Source organism: Chroicocephalus ridibundus, chromosome 6, assembly GCF_963924245.1.
Source record: "Chroicocephalus ridibundus chromosome 6, bChrRid1.1, whole genome shotgun sequence".
NCBI lineage: Eukaryota > Metazoa > Chordata > Aves > Charadriiformes > Laridae > Chroicocephalus > Chroicocephalus ridibundus.
In genome coordinates, this window is record NC_086289.1 from 38,138,814 (window position 1) to 38,154,103 (window position 15,290).

General features: G+C 43.0%; 2 protein-coding genes across 2 annotated transcripts; both read right to left on the minus strand.

The window, feature by feature from the left end:
- Positions 1–1,146: 1,146 nt before the first annotated feature.
- Positions 1,147–5,161, minus strand: DNAJC9 (DnaJ heat shock protein family (Hsp40) member C9). Its single transcript, XM_063339477.1, has 5 exons — positions 4,441–5,161; positions 3,874–4,014; positions 3,427–3,681; positions 2,560–2,643; positions 1,147–1,784 (listed from the first exon to the last, which is right to left on the minus strand). The coding sequence occupies exons 1-5, from the start codon at positions 4,702–4,704 to the stop codon at positions 1,665–1,667; spliced, it is 864 nt and encodes a 287-aa protein (XP_063195547.1). The 5' UTR covers positions 4,705–5,161; the 3' UTR covers positions 1,147–1,664.
- A 109-nt stretch (positions 5,162–5,270) lies between these two features.
- TFAM (transcription factor A, mitochondrial) lies at positions 5,271–14,011 on the minus strand. The gene is made up of 7 exons (XM_063339478.1): positions 13,859–14,011; positions 13,625–13,755; positions 11,484–11,554; positions 10,044–10,193; positions 8,786–8,881; positions 7,682–7,738; positions 5,271–6,189 (listed from the first exon to the last, which is right to left on the minus strand). The coding sequence occupies exons 1-7, from the start codon at positions 13,924–13,926 to the stop codon at positions 5,983–5,985; spliced, it is 780 nt and encodes a 259-aa protein (XP_063195548.1). The 5' UTR covers positions 13,927–14,011; the 3' UTR covers positions 5,271–5,982.
- Positions 14,012–15,290: the final 1,279 nt, after the last annotated feature.

The window sequence follows — 15,290 nt, forward strand, 5'->3', positions numbered from 1 at the left end:
CATCCTGTGCCATTCCTCAGGGACCAAGTTATTTTTTTGTAGCCCTAGCACATAAGAGTTACAAAAATACAGAAGTGAACTTGAACAGACATCTAGTAACATAATGTAGTATTTTATAGCCTAGAGTGTGTTAAAAAAGTGAAAGCATTCTCATGATTGGGTAATTTTTGGTTTCTGTACAGATGGTTGGCATGAGAGACTTCTCCTGGGCTGTCAGGTATCTATTTTTTGTAGTAAAAGTAATGTTCAAGTCATGGGTTATGCAACACAATGACAGGCTGTACTCTCTCAGAATCCGGATAATTTTTGAAAGCAGCCAAGTAAAAGGGAACAGTTACCATCTACCTCTCGCTTCCCCCCAGGAAGCTCTATTAAATAGTCGGGTCCTGAATGGTACCTCACTGATGCAACGAGGACCTTCAACTCAAAAGTGTTCACCTTGTGGCTTGTACACCTTTGAAAAATGACCCACAAAATAAAGCCAGCCTCATTCCTCTGAGCTACAGAGTAAATTGAGAACTAGTAACCCTTCAGATTCATACCCCTGCACACTACGTCAAGTGGTTTAAAACCAGCTGAAGCAAAAACCGTCAAAGTATTTGCACGTTACAGAAGTAATGAACTTCTGAAACAACAGAACTGTTGACAAATATGAAGTAGCTAATCACTACCATTCGGCAGCAGACTTGACTGTGATGTTATTGAAGTAACACGCAATACGTTTCTAAGCTTTGTCATGGGACATCACGAACCCTAGAAATACACAGAACCAACTCTGTTCTGTGGATTTTTAAGTTTAGTACCTCACCTCAGCGTGTTAGAGAATTTCTGCATAGTCACATGTTTGCTGCAGTCTCATATTCTTCCTAAAGCATCTGCCACAGGCAAAGACCAAACACTAGGTGGCCCTTTTATCTAACATAGCATCACCAGCACTGATGCCACAGTTAATATAGCCATATTTTCAGCTGCTATAGAAGTACGTCGTATTTACTTGACCGAAATCAGTCAAAAGAGTCAACACAATCAGTTTGTTTTGAACAGCTACTTAAAAAGCATAGAGACCTGGGGAAGCAATGTAGCACAGAATTCTGCAAAAACTTCTCATTTATTAAATCTGCAATTTTCCAAAGTATCTTTATAAAACCACTAGAATATCTGAAAACCACCTGTTGAGCTGAAGTGCAAAGACCTTTAAAAACAGCAGAAGGTTTGTTACAAAAGAAATGTGTGACTAGCAAAAAGATAAGGTTTCCAACTCAGAAGCTGCAGGAGCCAGCACCGAAGACTCTCAAAGGTGTGGGATTACATTGTTTTACCCATCAGCTGTGCTGACACCCTTTAGGTGTTTGGAAAGAAGGCGCTTTAACACAAGTTTAATAAGCACCCAGGCATCCCTAACATCACACCACTTCCTTACTATAACAAAACTTTTCCGTCAAGAATCTGTTTGAGCTTAACTGAGGGGCATCCAAAGGATTTTGAACAGTAGCACCAGAATGCTTTGTCTTTCTTGTTCGTGATGCGTTCTGTATCATACTCCCCGTCAGAGCAAGTCCACGCACACACACTCCGAAACAGTAGTCCAGAAAAACTCTGAAGTTCTCCCAAATCCATGTGTTCCCATACAAAATGATACCTGATATTTCAGCCTACAAAGTTCTTTATTTCTTTCCTTTCTTGGCTGCGGTCTTCTTTCCTCCTTTTTTAGCATTATTCCCATATTTTGCTTCCAGTTGGGCCAGAAAGTCATCCATTTCCTTCTTACGATCTTTATTTCTGCTCTGGGGGAGGGTGAAAAAGAAAATAACAACCTCAAAACTGTTATTACTTCCCAATACAGATTATTCTATTGAAGTTAGATAGCCACATAAAATCTCAGGATACACGAAGCAGGGAGTACAAGCTACAGGAGGTATATTACTGTCAAGCAAAACCCAACTCGTATACTCTAGTCTCTATACCTAACTTCCAGAAGTATCAAGACAGAGGTAAAGAGTGACTATAAAAAAAAAAATAATCACAACATAAAGCTAGGGAGAGCAAAGCAACTTCTAGTTTAGACCCAAAACTCTATTACAGTTTGAGGTATGAACATTCTATGAAGTCCAATGGACAATAAGAAAGAAGAAACAGAAAACATTCCGAAAAACATAACGTAAACAGTATGTTTCTTTCCTCGATCCCCAAGATACAAAAGCAAAGTAGTAAGACCTATCAACTTTTACATCCTCATGGAATCCTCAGAAAGAAAAATCTCCTCAGAAAGAAAGAGCCATTAGCACTCACTGTCTTAACTGCCTAAAACTAGAAGTTAAAATATTTTGATTGTGTATGCTGTAAGGATATTAGAATAACTTTTGTTAATATTTAAAAAGATGCAGGTAATAAAATACATACCATACTCTGACTATTAATTGAAGTACATGGATATTTAACATTAATGTCAGGTTTTAACCTCAGGAACTCAGAAGAGTTGCAAGGATCCAAAGATGCTCAGGGAAAATACGATTATAAGCCAGTAACATCATTATCTTCAACAGATGCAAAAAGCCTTACTTGAATCAGCGCTTTCAAGTCATCTTCTCCACCAAGGCCCAGTTCATCTTTAGTCTTTTCTGCCTCTCTAGCTTCTTTTTCCGCCTAAAATAGCAAAATAGTTTTTTTAAAAAGTATTTTGCACGTTATTTGACAAAGTCTTACAGTAGTTACCAAACGCGGTTTTTTTTGCGTCTGTATACAAATAGCTGCAAGGAAACACAAACAGTTTCTAGGTTTGGCCACAGATGAGAAATCAGTCAAAGAAAGCCCATTCTGGTTCCGCAGTTTAGTAGAGCATGACAGGTTTTTGCTGTTTCACAATGCTGAATGCCATGTACATCCCTGTTCCCCTCACCCACACTTTTTTTGTCCTAGCAGCTCTTACATTTTCTTTAACTTAAGAGAAAGGTTACTGTGATGTGCATATAACATATTCGATAGCATCTGAAAAAAAAAAAAAAACAGGTTGGAGAACCCAGTTTCCATTTAGTCCAAAATGTTATTTCACACTTGCCAAAAGGCAAGCATAATGTGTCTCCCCGCCACATACACTTCTTAACTCCGGCAATTCATGGCTTTGTAAATAAACGCAAGGACATGCTAAACTGTACTAAGCCATTGTGTATAATAACGAAATAAAAGAAAGAAGTAATAGGCAACAGCCCATTACAACTCAAAAGCCTTTCACAACTATTTGGTGGGGGGGTGGGGGTGGAGAACACAGGTGACTAAATGTGAAAGTCAAAGATACTGAGCAAGATCTGTAACCCAGCAATCCTGTGGCAAACATCTGTCTTAAGAATGGTTTCATTTATTTCTACCAAGAGACATTAAAAGCTTATTATAAATAATGTTTCCCTTTGGTCCCTGATTGATATAACCTACCCGCCTTTTTCTCGCGATCATTTTCTGCTTGGCCTCTTTTACAAAACCTTTGTAGGATGGGACTTCTCCAGACTCAATGGCTTTTTCTATGATTTTCCGGATTCTTGGTTCATCTGTATAGTCTGCACACAACACAGACTCCATTATCCTGTCCATGTCACCCTCAAAATCCATGTACGCTGCTTTAATATCAGCTAGCTCTTCCTCTGAATCTTTGTAGCTCTTTTCAAAGTCTTCGATGTCTTTTACGGTGATCTGAAGCAGAGAGGCAACACATCTTGAGTTACAGGATTTATTCACCAGAAGGATTTAAGAGACAGAGTAAGAAAAACCCAGTGTTTTACACAAAGCCCATGAGGGAGACATGGCTACAACTCTGAAGTTGGGTTTCCCCTTCTTGGAGGGCTTGGTGTTCCACCGGTGCCCAGACGCCAGCCCAGCTCTCACCTTCTTGAAGAGCAGCCGCCAGTACTCCTGCCAGTCCCGATCGCCCCTCAGCGCCTCGCCCTCCTCGTCCACCCTGCCCTGCTCATCGTAGACGGCACGCTGCTCCGCATCGCTCAGCACGGCGTACGCCTTGCTCAGGATCTGCGGGGACACAGAGGCCAGTCAGTCAGTCAGTCCATCCGTCTGTCCAGTCAACCCAGTCTGGCCATCCAGTCAGCCAGCCCCATCAGTCAGTCCGGCCAGCCCAGTCAATCAGTCAGTCCAGCTGAGTAAATCAGTAAGTCTGTCTGTCTGTCCAGTCAGCCCAGTCAGTCAGTCAGTCCGTCTGTCTGTCCAGTCAGCCAGTCCAGCCCAGTCAGCCCGTCCGTCTGTCCAGCCCAGTCCAGTCCAGTCAGCTAGTCTAGCCCACTCAGCCAGCCCAGCCCAGTCAGTCCGTCTGTCTGTCTGTCCAGTCAGCCAGTACAGTCCAGCCCAGTCAGTCAAACCAGCCCAGTCAGCCAGTCCAGTCAGTCAGTCAGTCAGTCAGATCAGCCAGGGCCGGCCGCCCGCCCTCCCTCCCGCGCCCACCTGAAAGCGCCGCGTCGCCTCCTCCTTGTCACGGGGCTCGGCGCGGTCGGGGTGTACGCGGAGCGAGGCGCGATGGTAGCCGCGGCGGATCTCCTCGGGGGAGGCCTCCCGGCGGACGCCCAGCACGCGGTAGAGGTCGGGGGAGCCGAAGGCGGCCTCGCACTGCTCCAGCAACCCCATCCCTCCCCGTCCCGTCCCGCCGCCCCGAAGGCGCCAACCGCCGCCTCTCGCGAGAGTTGGGCGGGCGGCGGCGGGACCGCGCATGCGCGGGGCGGGCGGGACGCTGAGGGGAGGCGGCGGGGCCGGGCCGGGCCGCGGGCAGTCCCCCACCTCGGGGAAAATTTCGGGATTATCCTTCCTAACCTGCGCGAACCGCCCCCCCCCCGGCAGCAGGGGAGCCTTCCCGCGGGATGGATTTGAGGGGGAGAACAGGAAGAAGGCGGGAGGTGGGCAGAGGCCTGCAGCGGGGCGGTGCCCGGCCCGGCGCCCCCACCTGGGTAAGTTTCGGCGGTTTTATTTACATCGGTCCCTCAGGGACCTGCCGGGAACCTGGTGCTGAGCAAGAGCCTCCTGCCTGCGACCTCAGCGTCTGTCCTCCTGCAAAGGAGGAAAGCCAGGAGCACTCAAGACATAGTTACCATCCCTAAATTTAAAATAAAAAAAAGGCAAAGGACTCCCTCTTTGGCTTTCCACCTCCCACAAGCTGTTTGTGGGTTATTCAGGAGGGATGAAATCCACTGCACGCCTGCATTCTAAAAATACATTCTCCAAAATACCTATGGGACTTTCATTAAGACACACAGACCCCAGGAGAAATAACCAGGCAGCTCTTCAAAATACCTGTATTTATTACATCAAAACCCAAAGTTCTAACAGTTCACCATTGTCTTTTCCTTCCAGGCTGTCCCAAATGTGACAGCAGGAAGGCAAAAGTGTTTCCATGTATCCAAACAAAACCACAGAATAAAAGTCCAATAAAGATTATGTTTATACAAAACCCATATGGTCTTTAATTAAATGCAGTGTAAGTGGTATACACAGATTGACACATACAAAAAAGACAGATGCATAAAATAAAAGTTAGCATTTTCCATTTCTTGTGCCTTTTGTTGAAATGTAGAACGTTTCTCTTCACAACCGATACCATGGCGGGAATAAAACACAGCAGCATTAACTCAGATTTCAGCTCTTATTTACAGAATTTAGATGGTAGCGTTGTAGAATATTCTCGCTTTCATAAAAAATTTCTTATAAAAGCTATCTGTTCTCTACCATTATTGGAGAGCTCTGCTGATGTCAGTATCACTATTCACAGCTTGATTAACCGGTTATTGTTGGACAGTCGAGGCTTCCCCTGCAATGATTAATTCAGACAGTTCCGAGAGACACTGAATCCTCTCTTACCTGATCACCTTTTTTTACTTCTCCAGCAGGCCCTTTACGGGGTTTCCAGATTTCAGTGCTAATGCCGACTGCAGCATTAACACAGCAGGAGAAAGACATCACAACCAAAGGGGAGTCAATATAAAATACTTAACCATTTTATTCTTCTGATTTTTTCAACTTTGATTTTGTCTTGCTTTCATGTGAGGAAGCTTTGGCCATTTCAGTTTCAGCAGGATTCTTTTTTGACGTTTGCTTTCTGGAACGTATCAGGTCTTCACGCCCCAGTTCAACCATTTTTGCTTCCCATGACTTCATTTCATTCTCGTACCGGACCTTATCATCTTCAGCGAGCTGCAGGTACGGCTGGAAGAAAATCGGGTATCGACAATTAGGGAAGGGGCTTTGTCAGGGTAATGAAGGCGACGCAGAACAAGACCTGTGCAGGGCACATCTGTCCTGGCTTGAGTGACACAGGACTAATTTCCCTTCTAATGCCTGGGAAAACTGCACTTTTAGAAGGCTCTGGTGTCTGAATTTGTGAAAATATTTACTTTATAGGCAGCTCTGGTGTGTGTGGGTTTCAAGGTCTCGGTGTTTTCGAGCTCCCCAGGCGCAGGGATGAGGAGGAGCGAGACCCGGGCACTCGACCCGAGCTGCCAATGGGATTATTTCATACCACGAGCACCACATTCAATATAAATTAGAAAGTTTGCTGAGGAGTTCTCTCTCTCTTCTACGATCCTGAGAACTCCTTACCCTGGTGCCGGAGCCCTGAGCCCTTCCCTTCCTTCCGAAGCCACAGCGCTCGCAGTGTCCCACATTTGCTGTCCCTGCTGGGAATGCACAGCTCCCTGATGAGAGAATTAGCTCAGTATAATCCTCGTATATTTTATATTGGTATTGGGATAAATACTGGTTCTCTAGTATTACTAATGTTAATTACCTAGTCTTGGTCTATTACATCTGTTTATATTTCAACCCTCGGGTTTCCTTGTTTTTTCCCCCCGATTCCCCTTCCAGAGGGATCATCGGGTCATAGAACAATTGTGTTCACTTTCACCTCCAGCAAATTAAAAAAACAAAACATCAAACTTGCACTAAAACCTTAGCATTGAATTATGCTTATATCAACACAGGGTCGTTCCTGAAGAGGAAGTTTATTCAATATTACTCCTAAAAGCTAAGGCTTTTGGAGCACTACCTTGAGAGCTAGCTGAACAGGTATTTCTGCGCAACTACTTCAAATTTTTTTTCTGCAGAAAGAACGTGAACCTAGTGCATGTTCTAAGTACACATTCGAAACAATCTAGAAGGGCAGCCAGGAGGAAGGATGGAAAAATACAGAACACTTGAAAATTTAGAGGTTTATTCTATTTCAGTATATATTTTCATACACACATCTGCAGGTTCCTATTTCAACATACCAAGAAACCTGGCAGAAAACTATCCCCAAGATAGATTTCTGTTGCTTTTACCTGTCAAAAGCCTTTCCATGAGCAGCAAATGACTATGCTGCCATTTAAACATATTATATATTATTAGAAAAAAATCAAACCATTGCAAATTATTCCACCTTCCTCCCTAGATGCCACTCCGCATCCATTTCCGGGCATACAGAACTGCCATCCTATCCCACGCGCTCACATTTCATCGACGCTGTGAAAGAAATAGTCACTACTATGGAAAAAAGTAATGACAATCCTTTCCAAGACACATAAATAACTTCTCAGAGTATTTTCCTCAGGACTAGTATTTTGAATAACCAAGTCTAAGATTTTCTAAGAATTTATTAATTTTGGCTAAAGTTGGTAATTTTACAATTAGACCAGAGCCTCATGGAAATCCACTGACATACCTGCTTCTGAGAATTGGACAGTTTTCGCCATGAATCAAATAACTGCTTCAGCTTTGCCTACAGGACAAAGAATATGCAATATATTAGGATTATTTCAACAGCAGACTGACCACAGAGAATGCCACACTAGTAAAAGGCAAGTATAAACCAATGTAAAAAAAAAAGCACAAAGTCACGTGGGCTTAATACCTCACCCCCTTAATGTAGGTAAATAATAGATAATATAAGCAGGAAGCAGTGTACGTTACTTAGCCTGCTGCGAAAGCAGACAGACAGAAGGGCTGAGCTGGTTTATAGCAACACAACCACATCCCACCGTGCATATTGGCTTCATTTAAACCAAGCCCTAACTTAAGCCAAGCCCACTGAAGTATTAACCATGTTTATTAACCACGTTTATTAACCACAGGAAACTTTGTACCACTACAGGGGTATTTTGCTGCCTGTGTCTTCAAACCGGGCCTCAGCTGACCGCAGATGCCTGCCCTGTGCATTGTTTGTTCCTTGTTTTTTTTATTTCCACCATCCCGATTTGCTGACTGAATGCGCAGGGTAAGGAACATATTAGTTAGGCACACAGGGGAGGTCTTCAGCGCTTCCAGTGCAGCAATCCACCGGCACAACTTAAATCGCCCCAAAGCACAGTGTTGCGCACAACTTGTGACTTTGCTGAGAACTTTGCTGGAACTTGTGACTTTTGCTCTTGCACGTTCCGTAACGTTGACCGTGCTACAGGAGTGCAATAACCACCGCTACAGAAATGGTAGCAGACCACCACAACCGTTTGAAAAACTAACGTGTTTCTACACCAAAACAAAGAAAAGTAGAATTCTCTCCTCACAGAAGGAACAGATGAGGTCTGTAACGCTGAAGTGCAAAAAACAGGGCAAATATTCTAAGTCTGTGTACCCACACAGCGGTTTATATAGGACATGCCACCAGCAGTACAGCCAGAAGTTCACCACAGCCTAAAAAAAAAATAAACCTAAGAAAAGCAAAATCCAGATACCGAATTGTTGAACAGTTTCTTTGAAAGTCACAGAATCCGAAACAGATTTTCTCAGTACAATCTATCTATTTTAAAGAACAATCTTTCCTGCTTACCACAGGTGAAACTCCCTCACTTTCTTGAAAGTTTTCGGACACAAAAATGTTAAAGCCGCTACGAGGTCTTTTAGGTTTTCCAAGCACAGTCATTTCCTTTAAAAACAACAAGAAAAGTTATTATCTACCAAACATGCCTTTTTCCAAGACTAAACTTACCATTTGTCTTTATATTTTATACAAAAATCAGATTCAAATTCATATTCATTTTTTTTTGAGTTTTATTCTGTAAACTGGACTGTACGTCAAGACGCTTCGGTTGTTCTCACCGCTTGTCAAGACTAATGCTAAACTATATTAAGAAAAGCTAACAACTTCAATTTTCAGACATTGCACATTAAAAAAAAAAAAAGAAGGCATTTTAAAACTGAGTCTTACTTCAGCTATGTCTTCGAGAAACCAAAGACCGTTACTAAATCCACTAGGTTTCTGCTATCCGAGTGCTCTGCTGACAGGGATGATGCTGAGCGAGGGAAAGTACAGCCAAATGATGGATGCGCTTACTTCCTCTAAGCAGGGGTATTTTAAACCAAATTAATTTCACTTTTGCCAATCGGGGCAACATCACACCAGCAGTTTAATTCGCAGAAATGAACGAGCCGTAAGTAACCCCTTCAACCCATTCCGCCAGTGGACAAACCGTACTATTGTACCTTTACAGACAGTTCTGTCTCTCAGGATTGATAAATAAACCAGCTGAAAGGGAATAGGGAAGATGACCTGTATGAATTAGTCAATAAAGGACACTGAGAGAGGCGTCTAATTCACCATGTCAGCAGCTACACAGGCAGCAAAGTGTCAGAATCCAAAGAAAGGAAGAAATAAGGCTACTTCAAGCAGCTAACAGCATGTAGGGGCCAGTGAAGTAACAGACACACAGCCTTTCTGAAAGCTATTTCTGTATGTCTTCCCAACCAAAGAAAGTGCTGCTGGTTCAAATGTCTTTTATTGCCCATCATTCCTCAGGCAGCTTTAGGAATCGAAGAAAAAAAACACAGAGAAGCCACCTGTGAGCACAAAGATATGTGCCAGTTCTGCTCTTCAAGCGCAGGAAAGCCACTAAAATTACTGCTAACACAGGCAATTATTTTAGTCCATGGATTTTGTTTTGTTTTGTTTTGGGTTTGTTGTTTTCTTTTTTTATTATTCTGAAAGTCGCTTTTATATTTCTAAACATGCCTCAACTCTGCTCTGTATACTAGACAAATAGACTTCAGGTTCCTTGAGAAGAAGGAAACCTGATCTTCCAAATACTTACTCTTTTTGCCCTGAACGATCTTCTTTTTGCCAGTCGTTTTCTCCTTTCTTCTTTCAAAGCCGCAGCCTGGGCTGGAGTTAGCTGTGCTTTGTATGCGGCCAACTGCTCTGAGTATTTTTGCCAGTCTGTCTTTCTAGCGTCCTCGTAAACCTGCAACGCAAACCATCACCAGCCTTAAACAGATGCTTTCAGTCAGAAGCATTTTACCATTAAACAAGCTAATGCTCCTAACCTAATAAAAAATATTACAGACTACACTGGAACATAACATTTTTAAAGTATCGATTTCAATCTGTTTGATTAGCAGAATGGATTCAGAAGAATTCACAAAACCTGTGCTCTTTGCATGAATTATCTCAGTAAATCTGGTAACAGCAGATGAATCTCCAGACGCAGCTCAAAGTAATAAGCATCTTCCATACACAAAGGAAGGATGGTTGAAGTGATTAATTACTCCAAGTGCATATACCCACTGCAGCACACAAGTGCTCCAGTCACTGAAGACGTTCCTACATGGGTCAGTAACAGGTACAAGAGCATCATAAAATCATGGCCTTGGTACCAGGGCACCAAACATCCAGGCAGACCTGAAAAATCACCATCCCATTCTCTGTTTCAGACATACAAATGAAAAGGCATATTTTATACTGAGGCACAACAGAGCCAGAAGTCCAGAAGGGATGTAAGAGCACTCCAATTCTATCGAACAAAGATATGACTTCAGCTAGATAGAAAACTGCAATTAGTTACTAACTGAATCTATTCCTAACTGCAATCAAGGAAGAACGACTGTTACTTTGCTATAAATGGCACTTATAATCAGCAATGGTTCGTTAGCAATTCACAGAGTTGTTTTACATTATCCCTTGAAACCGCCACTTCAAAAGAAAATTCCCTACTTACGACAAAAAATAAGTTAGATGAAACTTAAAAGTCACCTGTAAGTTAGCTCTCTAGTTACTGTCTAACCAGCAGAAAAAAATGTTGGTCCTTTCATCAAAATTAACTGAGGTTTTGCCTCGCTTATGCATATGAAAGCGGAACAACTTTACAATACTTATGTTGTTATACATGTAACGCACACATATATAATTACCACTCATAAAGAAATGAGATATCAGTTCCCAGCCCGACAGCTGCTCAGAGCGAGATCTGTCTCATTTGTTTCTCTGGCAACAGATTAAAAGTACTAAAAATAAGGTCATGTGTAGAAGTAACAAAGTATCTTCCCCTGAGTGCTTTAAAGCTCTCAATTCTCTTCAGAATTGTTTTTATGTCTGAACCTTTATATGCAAGTGCTTTTTATTATTGTTTAAAAAAAACAAACCAGGAATAAAAAAAACGCACCACAAAAAGCACAGAGGACACCAAATCAAGTAAAACAACCGCAAAGACTCCACTCTACTGTTCCAAGTACACAGGGCAAAGATACAAACTTACCTGCTTCTGGGATGCTGGCAACTCCTTCCAAGCACCTGCTATTTTTTTAACCAGCTCCATGTTGCTCATTTCTGTACATTGAAATTTGAAGGCAAGAAAATAACAGATCAATACTGTATCTTTACTAACCTCCTTCAATTTTTCCCAAGGAAGGCTGTCACTAGTATCTTTTTCCTGTACAAATATATTTGCAGGGGGGTTGGAACTAGATGATCTTTAAGGTCCCTTCCAACCCGAACCATTCTGTGATTCTGTGATAAAACTTAGTGTCACAGTTAAAAAGGATTGTAGTATTTGGGGGGGAAGAGTTCCTGCTCTTGGTTCAAACTTGAATGAAGCACATAGTTATAAACTGAAGCACCATCTCAAGACAGACAGCTATTACCACTCCACAACAGTCCTTTTTTTTTTTTTTTTTTTTTTATATATTTTGAGCTGGATACTTTTCTATACAATGCAAGATGGTTTGAACTTGTGAGGGAGGCCAGGGAAGAAACCCAAAGTAAAATTTCCAGTTCTCAGTTTTTTTGGCAAAAGGAGCCTTCTGGATTCTTCAAAGCAAGCATAACGTGACCTTATCCCCCAATACAGCAGACGTGCTTGATCTTTATTTTAATAAAGCCCTTTATTTACAATATCATTCATCAGAAGTAAGGTTAAAGAAAAAGTAATTTCCTTCTCCCACAAACAAAATTACAGTGACTTGAATTTGCTCTGGTTTTAGCTGACTGCTTTGACCCTGGCCCTTGCGCTATAATCATTTAATGATGTTTCTAAGCCAGACCTGAATTTGTGAAGGGAAAAAAACAAACCAAACCAAACCCGAGGGTGCGGAAACAAGATACAAGTTTTTCTTTTCTTGAAAAATCCTTTACAGGCTTTCCCTCTGCTTCACACTAAAAGAAAAAAAACTTTCTCTCTCCCACCTCAAATGTAAAGTTCAGCCATCTCAACAGTGGAAAACCAGAACTAATCTCTTATCAGTAACCTGACTTCCAGAATTCTGGAGAAAACAAGACAGATGGGGAGATTTTAGTCCAAGTACGCCAATTTAAAAACCTTTGCAAATACGATGCTTTGCCAATGATAAAAGAAAACAAATAAATTATCAGGTTATCTATTAGAACAAGAAAGCCCAAAATTCTCAATTTGCACATGAGATAAGAGTACATCTATTGGCAGATTATTCAAATTTTGGAAACATGCGGACAGGTAACTACAGTAAGCTCGGCCAGTTCAGTTCTCAACCTTTCAGACTGTTGAACTCTTGAACTACCAAGCAGAACAGGGTATCCACTCGTTCCCCCTACTTAAATTTACCTCATGACTTCCCCGATATGACAACAGTTCTTTAAACATTTTAACATTCCTTTCAACAGTATTTTCAAACTCAGCACAGCTTTCCATTTTGCTGCTCTCTGACAAGAGGGGTGACAGTATTGCCTATAAATGAAGTTTTTTATCATAAATTAAGCATATCCACAGAAAACCATTTTTCTCTAAACACATTTACTTTTTCTCCCATATACACTGAGGCAACCCAGTATGTGGAGTTTTTAAATTACTAAGCATTAAAATAAAACCACACACAGCTCATTACAACTGCATACTTCAAATACACACAGATTTGAAAATGACTGAAAACCACAAATCATTGTTAACATATATTGCCCAGGTGAGCTTTTTTTTCAAGCCTTTTTAAAGTTACATGGAAATGATTACTTTTTGGAGTTATTAAGTACAGAAGAGCGAGCTGACAGGTGTACAGGCATCGAGTGTGGCAATACTGAATTTACCTTTGGGATGCTAATGGATAACTGGGGGGGTTTGGTCTCCAGAAATGGGGGCGATTGACTTTATGGCGTTTCGCTTTACAAAGTGGGACTTTGTTCCAGTTTTATTTTTACGCCACGCGTTCTGGAGGCAAAACACGGTACGCAGCTAAAGCGGCAGCAGCTTTATGACAGAACCTCTGGCGCACCTGACGCGCAAAGGCTCTATATTTCTAAAAGCAGAGCAAAGCCAAGCGGGCGTCCTTTCCTTCCCTTCAGACCGCATACCTAGATTTCGGGATGGGATTTTTTTGCCTAAAAGCAGAGCGGTTTTCTTTCAGGAAACGGGTTTTCCTTCAGGAGACGTACCTGGGTTTTTCTGCCTAAAAGCAGGACGGTTTTCCTTCAGGAAGCGGAAATAGGCCGTCAGAGGCCGCTTCGGGCGCTCCTCCGAGCTGATCCCCCTGCTGAGGCCCCTCTCCGCCGAGCCGCCGCAGGCCCTGCACACAACGCCACCGCCGGTTACCGACACTGCCCGCCGAGGAGGGTGCCCCCCTGCCCTCCCCACAGCCCCGGAGCCCCAATCCCCCCCCCGCCCCGCACCTGAGGAGCCGCCTCCCGCCGCCGAGGAGGGCCGCGGCCCGCCCCAGCAGCGCCAGCGCCGCCGCCATGCCGCCCTCCGCGCCGCCGCCGCGGGGCAGGCTGGGAGCGCGGCCGACGCGATGACGTCAGGCGGCGGGGTGGGGCGCGGGGCGGCAGCTCCGCCCCTTTGGGCGGTAAAGGCCGAGCCAAGGTGACCCCGCGGCGCTGCCAGTGTCACCCTCCCGGGGGACAATGTCACCCCCGCCCGGGTTAAACACCCGCCGGCACGGGCCTAAGGGAGCCTCCGAGGGGACAGCAGCCGCCAAGAGAAGGAGACAAGGGATTTCTTCCAGGTTTATTGGGAGAAAACAATACAGAGCCGGGAAATTAACGAAGTTGATTAAACAACCAAAAAAAGGCAGTTTCACCCATTTCTAGCTGGTGGCAGCCGAGATGACACATGAAACAGGTGATACCGCTCCTGGGGAAAAAAGGGGGAAAAAAGGATGGGGAGGGAATGGCGGTTTTTTTCCTATCACCGTGAACAGCCCAGGATGGAGCAACCTTTCAACCACTGCTTTTTTTCTGCCATACAATAGCATTAAAAGACAAACGATGAATATAGCTGGAGATGTTGATCTCCATAGATCAAATCTGACCCACTCTTTGAAAGACCGAAATTTTAAGTAATAATGTCTTTATCCCAAGTTTTAAGTAGTAATGTCTTTATCCCAGGTATCACTTCGAAAGCAGAAAGGCAGATCACAAGAATCATAAAGGCTACACCTGTTAAGACAATATTTTTTTAGAAGTATATAAATAGGCTTTACTTATCATTGCTCCTTGTTTTTTCCATCATCCTGCTGGTCTTGCCCTGTGACAGGAAGTCATTCTGGCACAGAGCAGAAAAATTACCAGCTGAATGAAGTACAAGTGTTTTCAAGTGTTTAACACAAGAAAGCGAGTATTATTCCAAAATGCATATCAAACTTCCAAGTTTCTTCCAAAATGCATATCAAACTTCCAAGTTTCACACAGTTCAATAATACAGATATTGCAAACATTTAAATAACTTCCAGTACTACCGATCTAGGGAAAAAATAAAAGCTCTGGGAACACATTCCGATGGTCAGTTTCCTACCACCATTTCAGCAATAAGTACAAAAAACGGCTCTGCCTTCCTCACTACATCCGCCTAATTCAAGTATAATGAAGCGCTCATTTGAATAACAACCCCCCCACCTTTACTCAAGCTTACAATCTAGAGTGAATGAGGATATTTTAAGATCAATAGAGCTGCTCTCCATCAGGCTTTTGTTTCAAAAAAACCTCATCGGTACATCATAGATAAAAAAGGCAGCGCAGAGGTGACATTTTCCCCACACATGACCAATTTATGCTGTGGGTCCACAGGCACAAAGGTAAATATCTTCCATTGTGCACACTTCCCACC

Coding starts and splice junctions, on each gene's coding strand:
- DNAJC9 (XM_063339477.1), bottom strand. CDS start 4,704: ATGCGCGGTCCCGCCGCCGCCCGCCCAACTCTCGCGAGAGGCGGCGGT. Junction 4,015..4,440: donor AGGCGACGCGGCGCTTTCAG/GTGGGCGCGGGA, acceptor GTGTCCCCGCAG/ATCCTGAGCAAGGCGTACGC. Junction 1,785..2,559: donor ACTTGAAAGCGCTGATTCAA/GTAAGGCTTTTT, acceptor ACCCTCCCCCAG/AGCAGAAATAAAGATCGTAA.
- TFAM (XM_063339478.1), bottom strand. CDS start 13,926: ATGGCGGCGGCGCTGGCGCTGCTGGGGCGGGCCGCGGCCCTCCTCGGC. Junction 7,739..8,785: donor GTGAGGGAGTTTCACCTGTG/GTAAGCAGGAAA, acceptor TTTGTCCTGTAG/GCAAAGCTGAAGCAGTTATT. Junction 6,190..7,681: donor TGTCCAATTCTCAGAAGCAG/GTATGTCAGTGG, acceptor ATTTTCTTCCAG/CCGTACCTGCAGCTCGCTGA.